The sequence below is a fragment of the Salvelinus alpinus genome, chromosome 9 (genome assembly GCF_045679555.1).
Source record: "Salvelinus alpinus chromosome 9, SLU_Salpinus.1, whole genome shotgun sequence".
NCBI lineage: Eukaryota > Metazoa > Chordata > Actinopteri > Salmoniformes > Salmonidae > Salvelinus > Salvelinus alpinus.
The window spans coordinates 27,840,723-27,856,355 of NC_092094.1; the positions used below are offsets into that span (position 1 = coordinate 27,840,723).

The 15,633-nt window shown below is 47.6% G+C and overlaps 1 protein-coding gene across 3 annotated transcripts in view; it reads right to left on the reverse strand.

The window, feature by feature from the left end:
* The window catches only part of lrrc56 (leucine rich repeat containing 56), an 89,199-nt gene that overhangs the window by 10,526 nt on the left and 63,040 nt on the right, over positions 1-15,633 (reverse strand). For all 3 annotated transcript variants that reach the window (XM_071416590.1, XM_071416589.1, XM_071416591.1), the window contains 2 exons: positions 920-1,016; positions 503-700 (listed from right to left, as the gene is read on the reverse strand). In XM_071416590.1, the coding sequence (XP_071272691.1) occupies positions 503-700; positions 920-1,016 (295 nt within the window). The remainder of the gene's footprint in view (positions 1-502; positions 701-919; positions 1,017-15,633) is intronic.

A 15,633-nucleotide genomic window follows, 5' to 3' on the forward strand; every position in this document is an offset into this window, starting at 1 on the left:
AAAGTAAAGGGGTCTGAATACTTCCGAATGCACTGTATCTAGCTACCATCCCATAGCCTGCATTGCATATGAAGTGTGGCTAAGCTCATCCGTGGACATATGGAGAAAATTACCATTTGTGCTCACTGATTGGCTAAATGTCAAGTTGTTGGCCACTGACGCGCATTGGTATATTCGTTGCTACCGGGTTGCATGCAGGTACAACTTTTGTTCTAGCAAGAGAAGGAACGGCTTCCCACTGTGATAAGTAGCTATTGGCAGTGAGATTCTTGGTGTGTTTCATGCTTTAAAGCAGCCTGGGATCACAGCCAGACTCACTGCATTTTGGCCAATATCATCTGGGCCCATCAGAGAGAGCATGGCTCACAGCCCCCCATACACACACATACACAACTTGAGTATCTATGAGGATTCAGTAATGAATTCAATAATATACACGATTATGGAATTGTGGTGAGGGTTAGGGTAAGAAGATACAGTAGGAGTGTGTGTATATAGGTACCTGTGTGGCGTTGGGGTGGGGGCACATACAGACGGGGTTTCCCTCCAGGGTAAGTGTGCGGAGCTGGGAGCAGAGGCCCAGGTACTGCACCTGCACCAGGTCATTCACATCATTCCCTTCCAGGTCCAACAGCTGTAGATTCTCCAGCATGCTCACCTGACTCAGGTCCGACACACTGTTGTAGGCCACATACAGCTCCTAGCGTAGGGAGAGGACATACCAACACAGGCTCAGGTTTAGTGTCGCTCAACTGTTATTTGCACATAGTCAAATGCATAAAACTTCAACTTTTGTTGAATTGTGAGATTTTCACAGGTGAGCAAAGTGGGTAGAAGCCAGGTGGATTAGGCAGGTGGAACAAGTCTATCCTCTAGTTCATGATGGTCCACTGCAAAAGTTTTCTAGTACCAACTCTACCTTGAGAGAGGAGAAGGAGGGAATCCCATCCAGGTCTGCCAGGTTGCAGCGAGACATCCACAGCACCTGCAGATGGGACAGCGTGGTTCCCAGGTCCCTGGGAGACATAGACAGTCATGATCCAGAGGCAAGGGTGGAATTGTATCAACAGAACATCAGGTGCCGTGACATATGGTTTATGAATTTATAAAATGTGAACCGCAAATCCAGGATGGAAAGAAAATAAATTGCCTCGTAACATGAGTCCTAACTTTTGAACGGTTTAGGCTAGAGACGAGCAGTTTTCTGCAACGTAAAGGTACAACGTGGCGTTTTTTTTAATGGTACACTACATGGCCGAAAGTATTTGGACACCTGCTCGTCGAACATCCCATTCCAGAATCATGGGCATTAATATGGAGTTGGTCTTGTTGGAAAGGGGGCACGTTGAAAGCCACTGAGCTCTTCAGTACAGGCCATTCTACTGCCAATGTTTGTCTATGGAGATTGCATGGCTGTGTGCTCGATTTTATACACCTGTCAGCAACTGGTGTGGCTGAAATAGCCGAATCCACATACTATTGGCCATGTAGTGTATCAAGAGGCTGTGGTACAGCGAATCCTAATCAGACTTGCCCTAGCTCAGGGTTGGGTAGGTTACTTTCTAAATGTAATCCATTACAGTTACCTGTCCAAAATTGTAATCAGTAATGTAACTTTTGGATTACCCAAACTCAGTAATGTAATCTGATTATGTTCAGTTACTTTTACTTTCCCCTTAAGAGGCATTAGAAGAAGACAAAAATGTATGTTACCAATTGAGCGACATCTATTGCAGGATAAATCAATGTTAAAGTTTACATAGCTGGCCATATATGGACGTTAAATTTTACTTTATGGGTTGGTTATGTAGGCTTCTTCTAAGTCATCGCTTTGTACTACATATAATAATACGATTAAATTATATAAACTATATATATTAATGTAAAGATAAGTCACAAAATGGATGTAGCAACTACAGATTACCCCTTTAAGTCTATCAAAAGTTTACGAGTTTAAGCATGTGTCCATTAGGCCTATGGAACAAAAATTTATCAACATGAATTAGATTGAGCAATAAAAGCCTTACTTTTATTCCATAGTCTAGGATCTGCACTATGCAGCTTTTGCATTTTTCACTGGCTGTCCACTGGTTTCAAAAACAATGATTGATTGGCAGCTTAAACTTTTTGAATTCAACCATTATTGGGTTCAAATACACATTTAGATTTGTGAACAGCCATCCACAACAACCACAATCCGTAAGGCGCAAATAGCTAAATGAGAGAGCAGCAGTGTGATTCACATCAATGCGCTATGTAGATATCAATAATAAGTGATATCCGTATCGCCGTAGACTACACCACTGCTGCAGGGGCGAAAATCTGATATCAACCTTGGAGGGGACAATTACATTAAATTTTCTCAAGAGCAATTCCTGAGGGGGACACCAAAAGTAGTGCTGTAACACATAGCATACGTTGTTATATGTTAAATGTATATTGAGGAACCATAATTCCTACAACTGGATAATTGATAGGTACAGTAGTTAACTGAAGGGTTTTCCCAACTTGTTCAAATGTTTAAATCATTAAACTCTACTACTAATAATAGTTATAGCAGTGCTCCTTACCAGTCCAGTATGTATGCAGGTATTCGTACTTACAACCAGCAATATCAAGAAAGGTCAGTAGGTGACAATGGTACTGTACACTGTATGGGTGTAGTTTTCATAAATACAATGAACATGGTGTGATCACATCTAAAAGAATCATCACAAAGTTGGTCTCCGTATTGAATTGACCTTTTAATTTGACTTTTTCTGATACATTTATTTAGTCATTAAATATGTGCACCTGGCCTGAGTCTACTACAATATCTTTACAAGAACAAAAAGCTTAAAATAAGTACAGTTCTAAAAGCAAAATAACTACTTCAATGAAAAACCCAAATAAATCAAACAAAATATCCTTCAGTCAGTGTCTCAACTCTTGACACAGCAGCTATGGACAAGTATGTCGCACAAAGTATGCAATTGTAAATAAAATAACATGAAATAAATCATTTGTAAGTGTACTGAAAACTACTAAACAAAAGAACAAATATCAATTACACCAGGGGTTCTCAAACAGGGGTCCATGGACTAATTGCAAGGGGTCCGTGAAATAAAAAAGTATAATGAATGTAGTCAGTACCACAAGGTTTCCAGTAAGTTTACATATAATATAGAGTGGAGGTCCCTGAGGACCGCTCAAAACCTTGCCTGCCTTGCCTCAAAATATGCAGGGGTTCCAGTACCCAAAAAAGGTTGAGAACCACTGCTATACACACTACTGAACAAAAAAACTGAGCATATGTTTGCGGGTTTCAATGGATCCAACAAATTGCTGGCAGATATTTTCCCTCTTGAGACTGTCCAGCCTGTCTTTATGTACATTACAGACAACTACGCCGTTCAGTCTCTCTTGGCCCATAATAGCCCGTAACCAAGTCTTCAACCTGTGGAGTGCACTGAAACTCCTCTCAGCCTCACATGAAGACACTGGCACCACAAACAAAATTCTGATCAGCACCTCAACTTGGTCAAACAACCCCCGCACCTCTACTGGAAGCCTCCTGAGGACCTCTGCTGCCTCTCCACTGCTGCTACAGGGGTATTTGTTGTGAAAGAGAGGGATCTGCACTGAAAGAGAATCTATGTTCAGTTCTGGGTACTGATCTAGAGACTCATCCAACTCCCCCGTGAGAAGCGCTCTTTCCAACCTTTGCAGGACGTTTGCACCCTCCGTGGCACCCAGTACCGAAGCTATCCCCTAACGCCACTGCCACGAAGCTAGCACCAGTTAGCAAACAAAATTCTACAATACCTCTTTCGCCATCTGGCTTGGATTCTCTGTCGACACGGCGCCCCGCCGCACCACCACGTCTGGTCTGCCGACGAATACTCCATCCGCTGTGCCCTCAACCGGCCTCCGTCTGAGCAGACCACCCCCGAGCTACTAACTTTAAACGACGCGTGCTAGCGTGGTGACGGCTTCCCTGCTCCATCCACTGCTCCCCCCTGGACACTATGATCACTTGGCTACATAGCTGATGCCTGCTGGACTGTCCATTAATCACGGTACTCCATTCTGTTTATTTGTGTTTATCTTGTCGGCCCCAGCCGCGAACTCAGGCTCTGTGTGTAGTTAATCCGACCCTCTCTGCCTAGTCATCGCCATTTTACCTGCTGTTGTTGTGTTAGCTGACTAGCTGCTGTTGTCTCACCTGTTGTTTTAGCTAGCTCTCCCAATCAAGACCTGCGATTACTTTATGCCTTACTATATGTCTCTCTCGAATATCAATATGCCTTGTATACTGTTGTTCGGGTTAGTTATCATTGTTTCAGTTCACAATGGAGCCCGTAGTTCCACTCCTAATACCTCTGATACCTCCTTTGTCCCACCTCCCACACATGCGGTGACCTCACCCATTATAACCAGCATGTCCAGAGATACAACCTCTCTTATCATCACCCAGTGCCTGGGCTTACCTCCGCTGTACCCGCACCCCACCATACCCCTGTCTGCACATTATGCCCTGAATATATTCTACCACGCCCATAAATCTGCTCCTTTTATTCCTTGTCCCCAACGCTCTAGGCGACCAGTTTTGATAGCCTTTAGCCGCACCCTCATCCTACTACTCCTCTGTTCCTCGGGTGATGTGGAGGTAAACCCAGGCCCTGCATGTCCCCAGTCACCCTCATTTGTTGACTTCTGTGATCGAAAAAGCCTTGGTTTCATGCATGTCAACATCAGAAGCCTCCTCCCTAAGATTGTTTTACTCACTGCTTTAGCACACTCTGCCAACCCTGATGTCCTTGCCGTGTCTGAATCCTGGCTTAGGAAGGCCACCAAAAATTCTGAGATTTCCATACCCAACTATAACACTTTCCGTCAAGATAGAACTGCCAAAGGGGGAGGAGTTGCAATCTACTGCAGAGATAGCCTGCAAAGTTCTGTCATACTTTCCAGGTCTATGCCCAAACAGTTCGAACTTCTAATTTTAAAAATTAATCTCTCCAGAAATAAGTCTCTCACTGTTGCCGCCTGCTACCGACCCCCCTCAGCTCCCAGCTGTGCCCTGGACACCATCTGTGAATTGATCGCCCCCCCATCTAGCTTCAGAGTTTGTTCTGTTAGGTGACCTAAACTGGGATATGCTTAACACCCCGGCAGTCCTACAATCTAAGCTAGATGCCCTCAATCTCACACAAATCATCAAGGAACCCACCAGGTACAACCCTAAATCCGTAAACATGGGCACCCTAATAGACATTATCCTGACCAACTTGCCCTCCAAATACACCTCTGCTGTCTTCAATCAGGATCTCAGCGATCACTGCCTCATTGCCTGTATCCGCTACGGGTCCGCCGTGAAACGACCACCCCTCATCACTGTCAAACGCTCCCTAAAACACTTCTGCGAGCAGGCCTTTCTAATCGACCTGGCCCGGGTATCCTGGAAGGATATTGACCTCATCCCGTCAGTTGAGGATGCCTGGTCATTCTTTAAAAGTAACTTCCTCACCATCTTAGACAAGCATGCTCCGTTCAAAAAATGCAGAACTAAGAACAGATATAGCCCTTGGTTCACTCCAGACCTGACTGCCCTCGACCAGCACAAAAACATCCTGTGGCGAACTGCAATAGCATCGAATAGTCCCCGCGATATGCAACTGTTCAGGGAAGTCAGGAACCAATACACGCAGTCAGTCAGGAAAGCAAAGGCCAGCTTTTTCAAGCAGAAATTTGCATCCTGTAGCTCTAACTCCAAAAAGTTCTGGGACACTGTAAAGTCCATGGAGAACAAGAGCACCTCCTCCCAGCTGCCCACTGCACTGAGGCTAGGTAACACGGTCACCACCGATAAATCCGTGATAATCGAAGACTTCAACAAGCATTTCTCAACGGCTGGCCATGCCTTCCTCCTGGCTACTCCAACCCTGGCCAACAGCTCCGCCCCCCCCGCTGCTACTCGCCCAAGCCTCCCCAGCTTCTCCTTTACCCAAATCCAGATAGCAGATGTTCTGAAAGAGCTGCAAAACCTGGACCCATACAAATCAGCTGGGCTTGACAATCTGGACCCTCTATTTCTGAAACTGTCCGCCGCCATTGTCGCACCCCCTATTTCCAGCCTGTTCAACCTCTCCTTCGTATCATCTGAGATCCCCAAGGATTGGAAAGCTGCCGCGGTCATCCCCCTCTTCAAAGGGGGAGACACCCTGGACCCAAACTGTTACAGACCTATATCCATCCTGCCCTGCCTATCTAAGGTCTTCGAAAGCCAAGTCAACAAACAGATCACTGACCACCTCGAATCCCACCGTACCTTCTCCGCTGTGCAATCCGGTTTCCGAGCCGGTCACGGGTACTCCTCAGCCACACTCAAGGTACTAAACGATATCATAACCGCCATCGATAAAAGACAGTACTGTGCAGCCGTCTTCATCGACCTGGCCAAGGCTTTCGACTCTGTCAATCACCATATTCTTATCGGCAGACTCAGTAACCTCGGTTTTTCTAATGACTGCCTTGCCTGGTTCACCAACTACTTCGCAGACAGAGTTCAGTGTGTCAAATCGGAGGGCATGTTGTCCGGTCCTCTGGCAGTCTCTATGGGGGTACCACAGGGTTCAATTCTCGGGCCGACTCTTTTCTCTGTATATATCAATGATGTTGCTCTTGCTGCGGGCGATTCCCTGATCCACCTCTACGCAGACGACACCATTCTGTATACTTCTGGCCCTTCCTTGGACACTGTGCTATCTAACCTCCAAACGAGCTTCAATGCCATACAACACTCCTTCCGTGGCCTCCAACTGCTCTTAAACGCTAGTAAAACCAAATGCATGCTTTTCAACCGGTCGCTGCCTGCACCCGCATGCCCGACTAGCATCACCACCCTGGATGGTTCCGACCTAGAATATGTGGACATCTATAAGTACCTAGGTGTCTGGCTAGACTGCAAACTCTCCTTCCAGACTCATATCAAACATCTCCAATCCAAAATCAAATCGAGAGTCGGCTTTCTATTTCGCAACAAAGCCTCCTTCACTCACGCCGCCAAACTTACCCTAGTAAAACTGACTATCCTACCGATCTTCGACTTCGGCGATGTCATCTACAAAATAGCTTCCAATACTCTACTCAGCAAACTGGATGCAGTTTATCACAGTGCCATCCGTTTTGTTACTAAAGCACCTTATACCACCCACCACTGCGACCTGTATGCTCTAGTCGGCTGGCCCTCGCTGCATGTTCGTCGTCAGACCCACTGGCTCCAGGTCATCTACAAGGCTATGCTAGGTAAAGCGCCGCCTTATCTCAGTTCACTGGTCACGATGGCAACACCCACCCGTAGTACGCGCTCCAGCAGGTGTATCTCACTGATCATCCCTAAAGCCAAAACCTCATTTGGCCGCCTTTCCTTGCAGTTCTCTGCTGCCTGCGACTGGAACGAATTGCAAAAATCTCTGAAGTTGGAGACTTTTATCTCCCTCAACAACTTTAAACATCTGCTATCTGAGCAGCTAACCGATCGCTGCAGCTGTACATAGTCCATCGGTATATAGCCCACCCAATTTACCTACCTCATCCCCATACTGTTTTCATTTATTTACTTTTCTGCTCTTTTGCACACCAGTATCTCTATTTGCACATGATCATCTGATGATTTATCACCCCAGTGTTAATCTGCTAAATTGGAATTATTCGCTCCTATGGCCTATTTATTGCCTACCTCCTCATGCCTTTTGCACACATTGTATATAGATTCTCTTTTTTTTTTTTTTTTCCTACTATGTTATTGACTTGTTTATTGTTTACTCCATGTGTAACTCTGTGTTGTTGTCTGTTCACACTGCTATGCTTTATCTTGGCCAGGTCGCAGTTGCAAATGAGAACTTGTTCTCAACTAGCCTACCTGGTTAAATAAAGGTGAAATAAATAAAAAATAAAAAGACTGTCCTGGTCAAAACGGTCGCCAAACTGAACCTCAACACCATCCAACACTTAAAAAGATTCTGCCCTATAGTGATCCACTGCTTTGCCAGCAAATCATCTTGAATGCGTCTCAATGGATTCAATAGAGTCAATCAATGTTGTTGCTTTCTCATACAGTCAAAGGTAGCTTTCGTCATTTCTCTTGCCCCTAAGAGATGACCGCACACACTCGACTGCAGCCTGCATACCAGAGACAGTCTGAGTTTTCTTCTGTAGTGAAATGTTTAGACATTCAAGCTCTCCAAGAACAGCAGAGGCAAGTGTGAGGCCCAACACAGTCTTGCCTTTGCTGAAGTGCTCGAATAAGCCACTGGCAGTTGAAGCTGTCTTGGATGCAGATTTTGCCATCTCCTCTAGGCTGCTTAGTACCCGCTCATACTGCCCTAGCACAGCTCTAATAGCAGTATTCCACACAGTCCCACCAGGGTGGTCAGATTTGTATCTTTGGACGTGGCAATTGATTCAAACATGCTCTTAAACTTTCCTGACTGGCCATAGAGGACATCTAACTGATGGACCCAGGAAAGGGAATTCCGGATCAGTGGGGAGGCTGAGCAGCCAGCCTGTGTAATCAGATTTACACAGTGTGCTCCACAATGGACAAAGAGGGCTAATGGCTGCTGCCTCCTCACAATTGCCTGTGCACCTGTGTATTTTCCTGCCATGTTTGAGGCACCATCGTAACTCTGCCCACGTAAGCCAGACATGGGCAAATTGAGCCTCAACAACATATCAGTTGCCACTTTCGTAATGCCCTCGCCTGTTGCCTCCGACACCCTGTATAGCCCAATAAACTCCTTGTGAGGGACAAGGTCATGGTCAACATAACGCAGACAGACATTCTCCTGTTCAGCACCAGAGACATCTTGAGTACCATCAACAATTAATTAATGAAAATTGTACAATCGGAAGAGACCTAATCTCAGCTGCAATGCCTCGAATGACTATTGGCCATGATGTTCAGAATTTCATTCTGTGCTTTGGGGCCTGTGTACATTGTGGTACTCTGTTAACCACTTCAGTAAAATGGGATCATCCTCTTCTGCCCTAAGTTTCAAAAGCTGGTATAAATTCCCACTGTCATCCGTGTGGCCTCTAAAGGCTTGTCCCTGTCTTACTACATGCCGCACCGAACTAACAATTTTCTTCAAGCAATGCCTTGCGTCATCCTGCTGTTTACCCCACGCGCTGGATAACTGGACACTGATTGGATTTAGCTGGTGTGCTGTTACAATTACAAAGTGGCGGTGGGTTTGGCAGTTTTGATGTGCTGTGAATTTTTCAATGGCTTTTCTCCAGTTCCTAAATCCTGCACTAATGAAGGCAGCATCTGCTCTTTGGCCAAAAGATGGCTGGCTTGAAAACCCTTGGCTACAGTGAAAACACAACACTCCTTTTATTGATGGATTATAATGTAGCCAGGGGAAATCGCGAAACCATCTCTCTTGAAACGTCAACACTCTGTTGGCAAGAGGTTCTATAAGGTTCTATAAATTGTGGGTGTGGCTGATATGGTTTTGTGCTATCACTGTGGTAACTGGACAATGCTGTGCCACTGTCCCCTATACTGGTGCTGCTGGCAACAAGGGTGACACCACCAGAGAGAGAGAGACTGACAGAAACAGAGAGAGAGAGACTGACAGAAACAGAGAGAGAGAGACTGACAGAAACAGAGAGAGAGAGACTGACATAAACAGAGAGAGAGAGACTGACATAAACAGAGAGAGAGAGACTGACATAAACAGAGAGAGAGAGAGACTGACAGAAACACAGAGAGAGAAACGGACATAAACAGAGAGAGAGACTGGCAAAAACAAAGAGAGAGACTGACAGAAACAGGGAGAGAGAGAGACTGACAGAAACAGGGAGAGAGAGAGACTGACAGAAACAGAGAGAGAGAGACTGACAGAAACAGAGAGAGAGAGACTGACAGAAACAGAGAGAGAGAGAGACTGACAGAAACAGAGAGAGACCTGACACTGTCCTCTGAAGTCTCTCTCCCTGGCTCTTTCCCTTTCACCACCCTCACTGACTCACAGTCTGTCTCCTAGAAAATAAATAAGGTGTTTGCTGTACTCCTAACTACCGGTACCCAAAACTACACAATTAATCACAACAGCAATACCATTGTCGTAAACAAATCTTAGTTTAGTCACCAGTTTAAGTTGAGAGTGGGGGTATCCATGGCATTTTCCAATTATGTCCCTATTTTACAAGTCAAAAAAATTGAGAACCTTTCATAATGTTGCCAAACAAAGACTCAACAAACTTACCTGAGACTCCCTGTCTCTGCCAGTTTGTCCCTGCATATCTGTCCCCAACTCTGCTGTCTGTGTGCCATCTGTTGCCTGCTCTGCCTAATGACATCATTGTGAAACATTTCCATTAGCATTTCACTTCTTTCTTATGAACATTTTATCAACTAGTCGTTGAGATATTAGGCTACTAGAGTTCTTACTATGCGTTTTGGTGTACTGAAAAATACTCTGATGTCCGTCTTCTTACTTTTTTCTGCCATTTTTCTACCTGGCTGGCTGGCTGGCCTAGCTGCACACACACACATTTACACAACACATGCTGCAACCTTTTGTAATTTTAATAGTTTGTTTCATATTGGCTGGCTTCCAACAATAGCTGAATTTGTAAAGCTAGCGAGCACCAATTCCGTTTCTGTGTGTTTGCTATAATCTTTGCTACCTGGTTAAATAAAGGTGAAATAAAATAATATAAAAAAAGTTCACTAGCGACAATTTATCTTTTGCAACGAGACCATTATATATATTTAAGACAATGGTATAAGAGAGTGTAGTTCTGTTCAGTTTATCGCTAACCTTATCACAGGGACTTTGAAGCACTACAGCTGCATGCTAATCTTGGAATAAACTGACGATAGCAAAGATTCCATCTTTGACGACGCCACATAAATGGAATAGGTACTAGCTAGCTTGATAGTTAATGTTTGCTTTAGTTTGCGCGCTAGCTCTGCAAATTCAGCTAGTGTGTGAACCCTGCCAACATAAAATAAATAAATAACATTGCTATGGACCTGCTATGGATTGACTGGATTAACCTCACGTCAGTTACGTACATGTGCCTTTCGGACAGTAGATACGAACCCTCTATTACCTTGCCAGCTAAAGAACTGGCAGTGGATCAAACCATCGTGAGGCAAAGGGCGGGGGAGGTCGCAATCTTTTGAAACTTAAAAACGCGCTATTAAGTGTCTATAATCAGCACAAGTGCTTTCATTGCGTATTATTAATATTATTGAAATTACATAGTTATGTTTACAGTGATATATTGGGGGGGACAAATCATATTTTTCCCAAGATGGGGGGGTCGTGTCCCCCCCGTCCCCCCTGGGATTTCCGCCTATGCACTGCTGTCATCCTTACCTCCAAGCTTTTATTCAAATTGGATAATCTTTGGATGCCGACAGTAGTCGCACCATTGGAAGACATACAAAACACATTCTTGCTCTTTTCCCACGATCCATCAAACACATTTGGTGTGTCATCATAGTGGTCTCTGACTTGTGGTCAGACTCGCTAAGGCAGAACAAGTTTAAACATGCGCCTTTTTACAATGCTGATTTTAATGTAATTGAGAAAACAGAGAAGTGTCAAAGAATTTTTTCCCGCAAACATATTTTTCTGAATTTAAAAGTAATCCTCAAAGTAATCATCTAGGTTTTCAAAAGTATCTGTAATCTGAGTACAATATTTTAGCTGGTAACGTAACGGGTTACAGTTACCGTTTTTTGTAATCATTTACTGTACATGTAACGGATTACATGTCATCCGTTACTCCCCAACCCTGCCCGCATCTCATGGTTGTCATGGGTGAAGTGCTGTCACGACTTCAACCGAGGCAGGCTCTCCTTCCCGTTCGGGTGGCGCTCGGCGGTCGTCGTCACCGGCCTACTAGCTGCTACTGACTCTTTTTCCTCCCCCTCCTTATGTGTTTATGGTTATCACCTGGTTTGAGGGAATTAGCAATCAGGGTGGCTTTATTAGTCAGCCAGCCTGTCTGCTTCTTTGTGCGGGATTGTTCGTCTGTTTCTTTGGATTTCGGGAGTGGTTCGTGTGTGTGTACTGGTTTTGTCTTCATGTTGGAAGACAGGTGTTTATTTGACACCCAGTAGTCCGGTTTGGACATTGTTTGTGTACGAGTTGGGAATTAAACTCAACCTATTGAAGCTCTGCTGTTCCTGCGTCTGATTCCACAAACACCCCGACACCTAGAGCGTTACAGAATCCCGCACCAATCATGGAGTCAGCAGGAGCAGCAGCTAACCCTCTCCCATCGATGGAGGAACGGGTTCTCCACCACACCACCGTCCTCCATCGGATCGGATCCGCCATGGATCAAATGATGGAGAGAATGGAGCGATGGGAGAGGAGTGGGCTCCTCTCTCCACCTTCGGCTCCCCCTCCCCAGGATTCTCCATCCCCCGGCTCCAGCGCGCTCCGTCTTACGCTCCCGAGGGATTATGATGGAACAGCGGCAGGTTGTCAGGGGTTTTTACTCCAACTGGAGCTATACCTGGCCACTGTTCGCCCCACTCCCTCGGGAGCGGAGAGGGTGAGTGTCCTCGTCTCCTGCCTAACGGGTCGTGCTCTGGAGTGGGCCAACGCAGTCTGGAATGGCCCGGACTCCGTGAAGGAGCACTACCCGGAGTTTACCCGTCGTTTTCGTGCCGTGTTCGACCACCCCATAGACGGCCGAGCGGCGGGTGAGAGACTATTTCATCTAAGGCAGGAGAGGAGGAGCGCACAGGATTTCGCGCTGGAGTTCCGGACCTTGGCCGCGGGATCAGGGTGGAACGACAGGGCCCTTATTGACCACTACCGGTGTAGTCTCCGGGAGGACGTCCGTAGGGAGCTAGCGTGTCGGGACATCGCTCTGTCGTTGGATGAGCTCATCGACATGTCCATCCGACTGGACAATCTGCTGGCTGCCCGCGGGCGTTCGGAGAGGGTCCTGTGCGTTCCACCACCCAGCGCCCCGGCTCCCATCCCGATGGAGTTGGGAGGGGCCGCGCCTAGGGGTATCGGAGGACGAGGCCTCCCCTGCACCAACTGTGGTCGGAGAGGACACACGGCCGATCGGTGCTGGGGGGGTCTGTCTGGGAGTCGAGATGTCAGGCGGGACGCTTCTCGATCACCCCAGGTGAGTCAGCACCAACCTCACTCAGAACCTCCTGTCGGTCACATGTTTGTCTCAATTTTTTTCCTGGATTTTTTCCCCTCTTCTCAGCATAGGGCACTAGTCGATTCAGGTGCAGCTGGGAACTTTATGGATCGCGGACTCGCCCGAGAGTTGGGCGTTCCGCTTGTGCCGATAGATTCTCCCTTTCCCGTGCACTCCCTAGATAGCCGGCCATTAGGGTCAGGGGTGGTCAGGGAGGCCACAGTTCCCCTGGACATGGTGACGCAGGGGAATCATAGGGAACGTATCAGTCTATACATTATCGATTCGCCTGCGTTTCCAGTGGTGCTGGGTATTCCCTGGCTGGCCCGGCACAATCCCAATATTTCGTGGAGACAGGGGGTTCTCCAGGGGTGGTCAGAGGAGTGTTCTGGAAGGTGTCTGGGAGTTTCCATTGGTGCCACGTCGGTGGAGAGTCCAGACCAGGGTTCCACGGTGCGCATTCCCCCCGAGTATGCCGATTTGGCAATCGCTTTCTGTAAAAAGAAAGCGACGAAATTACCACCACATCGACCGGGTAGGGATTGTGCGATAGATCTCCAGGTTAACGCTGCGCTTCCTAAGAGTCACGTGTACCCTTTGTCCCAAGAGGAGACGTTGGCTATGGAGACATATGTCACGGAATCTCTGGGACAGGGGTACATTCGGCCCTCCATCTCACCCGTCTCCTCGAGTTTCTTTTTTGTGAAGAAAAAGGAGGGAGGTTTGCGTCCGTGTATTGATTATAGAGGTCTAAATGCCATCACGGTGGGGTTTAGTTACCCACTACCTCTCATCGCTTCGGCGGTGGAATCATTTCACGGGGCGCAGTTCTTTACAAAACTGGACCTCAGGAGCGCGTACAGCCTGGTGCGTATTCGGGAGGGAGACGAGTGGAAAACCGCATTTAGTACCACATCGGGCCACTATGAGTACTGCGTCATGCCGTATGGGTTAAAGAATGCTCCAGCCGTGTTCCAATCCTTTGTAGACGACATTCTCAGGGACCTGCACGGGCAGGGGGTAGTTGTGTATATCGATGACATTCTGATCTACTCAACTACTCAAGCCGCGCATGTATCTCTAGTGCGCAAAGTGCTTGGCAGACTGCTGGAGCATGACTTATACGTCAAGGCTGAGAAGTGTGTGTTTTCCAAACAAGCCGTCTCCTTCCTGGGTTATCGCATTTCCACCGGTGGTGGTGGAGAGTGACCGCATAAAGGCCGTGCGTAATTGGCCGACTCCGACCACGGTAAAAGAGGTGCAGCGGTTTTTGGGTTTTGCCAACTACTACCGGAGATTTATCCGGGGTTTTGGCCAGGTAGCGGCTCCCATTACCTCACTGCTGAGGGGGGGTCCGGTGAGGTTGCGGTGGTCAGCGCCGGCGGACGGAGCTTTCAACAGGTTGAAGGTTCTGTTCACGGAGGCTCCCGTGTTGGCGCATCCGGATCCCTCTTTAGCATTCATAGTGGAGGTGGACGCTTCCGAGGCTGGGGTGGGTGCCGTGCTATCACAGCGCTCGGGTGCGCCACCAAAACTCCGCCCCTGCGCTTTCTTCTCTAGTAAGCTCAGTGCAGCGGAGCGTAACTATGATGTGGGGGATCGGGAGTTGTTAGCGGTGGTCAGGGCTCTGAAGGTGTGGAGACACTGGCTTGAGGGGGCTAAGCACCCTTTTCTCATCTGGACCGACCACCAGAATCTGGAGTATATTCGGGCAGCTAGGAGACTGAACCCACGTCAGGCAAGGTGGGCCATGTTTTTCACCCGGTTTAGGTACACGTTGTCCTATAGACCCGGTTCAAAAAACGTAAAGGCAGACGCACTGTCCCGTCTTTACGACACGGAGGAGAGGACCACTGAACCCACTCCCATCATCCCCGCCTCGAGGCTGATCGCGCCAGTGGTATGGGAGGTGGACTCGGACATCGAGCGGGCGCTACGGGCGGAACCCGCGCCTCCTCAGTGTCCGGCGGGCCGTAAGTACGTACCGCTTGGTGTTCGGGACCGCCTTATTCGGTGGGCTCATGTCCTACCCTCCTCGGGTCACCCTGGGGTGACAAGGACAGTGGGGAGCCTTCGGGGGAGGTATTGGTGGCCTACCTTAGCTCGAGACGTTAGGGTTTATGTCTCCTCCTGTTCGGTATGCGCTCAGAGTAAGGCTCCTAGGCACCTTCCTCGAGGGAAGTTGCAACCCCTCCCCGTTCCACAACGGCCATGGTCTCATCTGTCTGTAGACTTCCTGACCGATCTGCCTCCCTCTCAGGGAAACACTACGGTTCTGGTAATTGTGGATCGGTTTTCTAAGTCCTGCCGTCTCCTCCCGTTGCCCGGTATCCCTACTGCCCTACAGACTGCGGAGGCCTTATTCACTCACGTCTTCCGGCACTACGGGGTGCCGGAGGATATTGTTTCTGATCGGGGCCCCCAGTTCACGTCCCGAGTGTGGAGGGCGTTCATGGA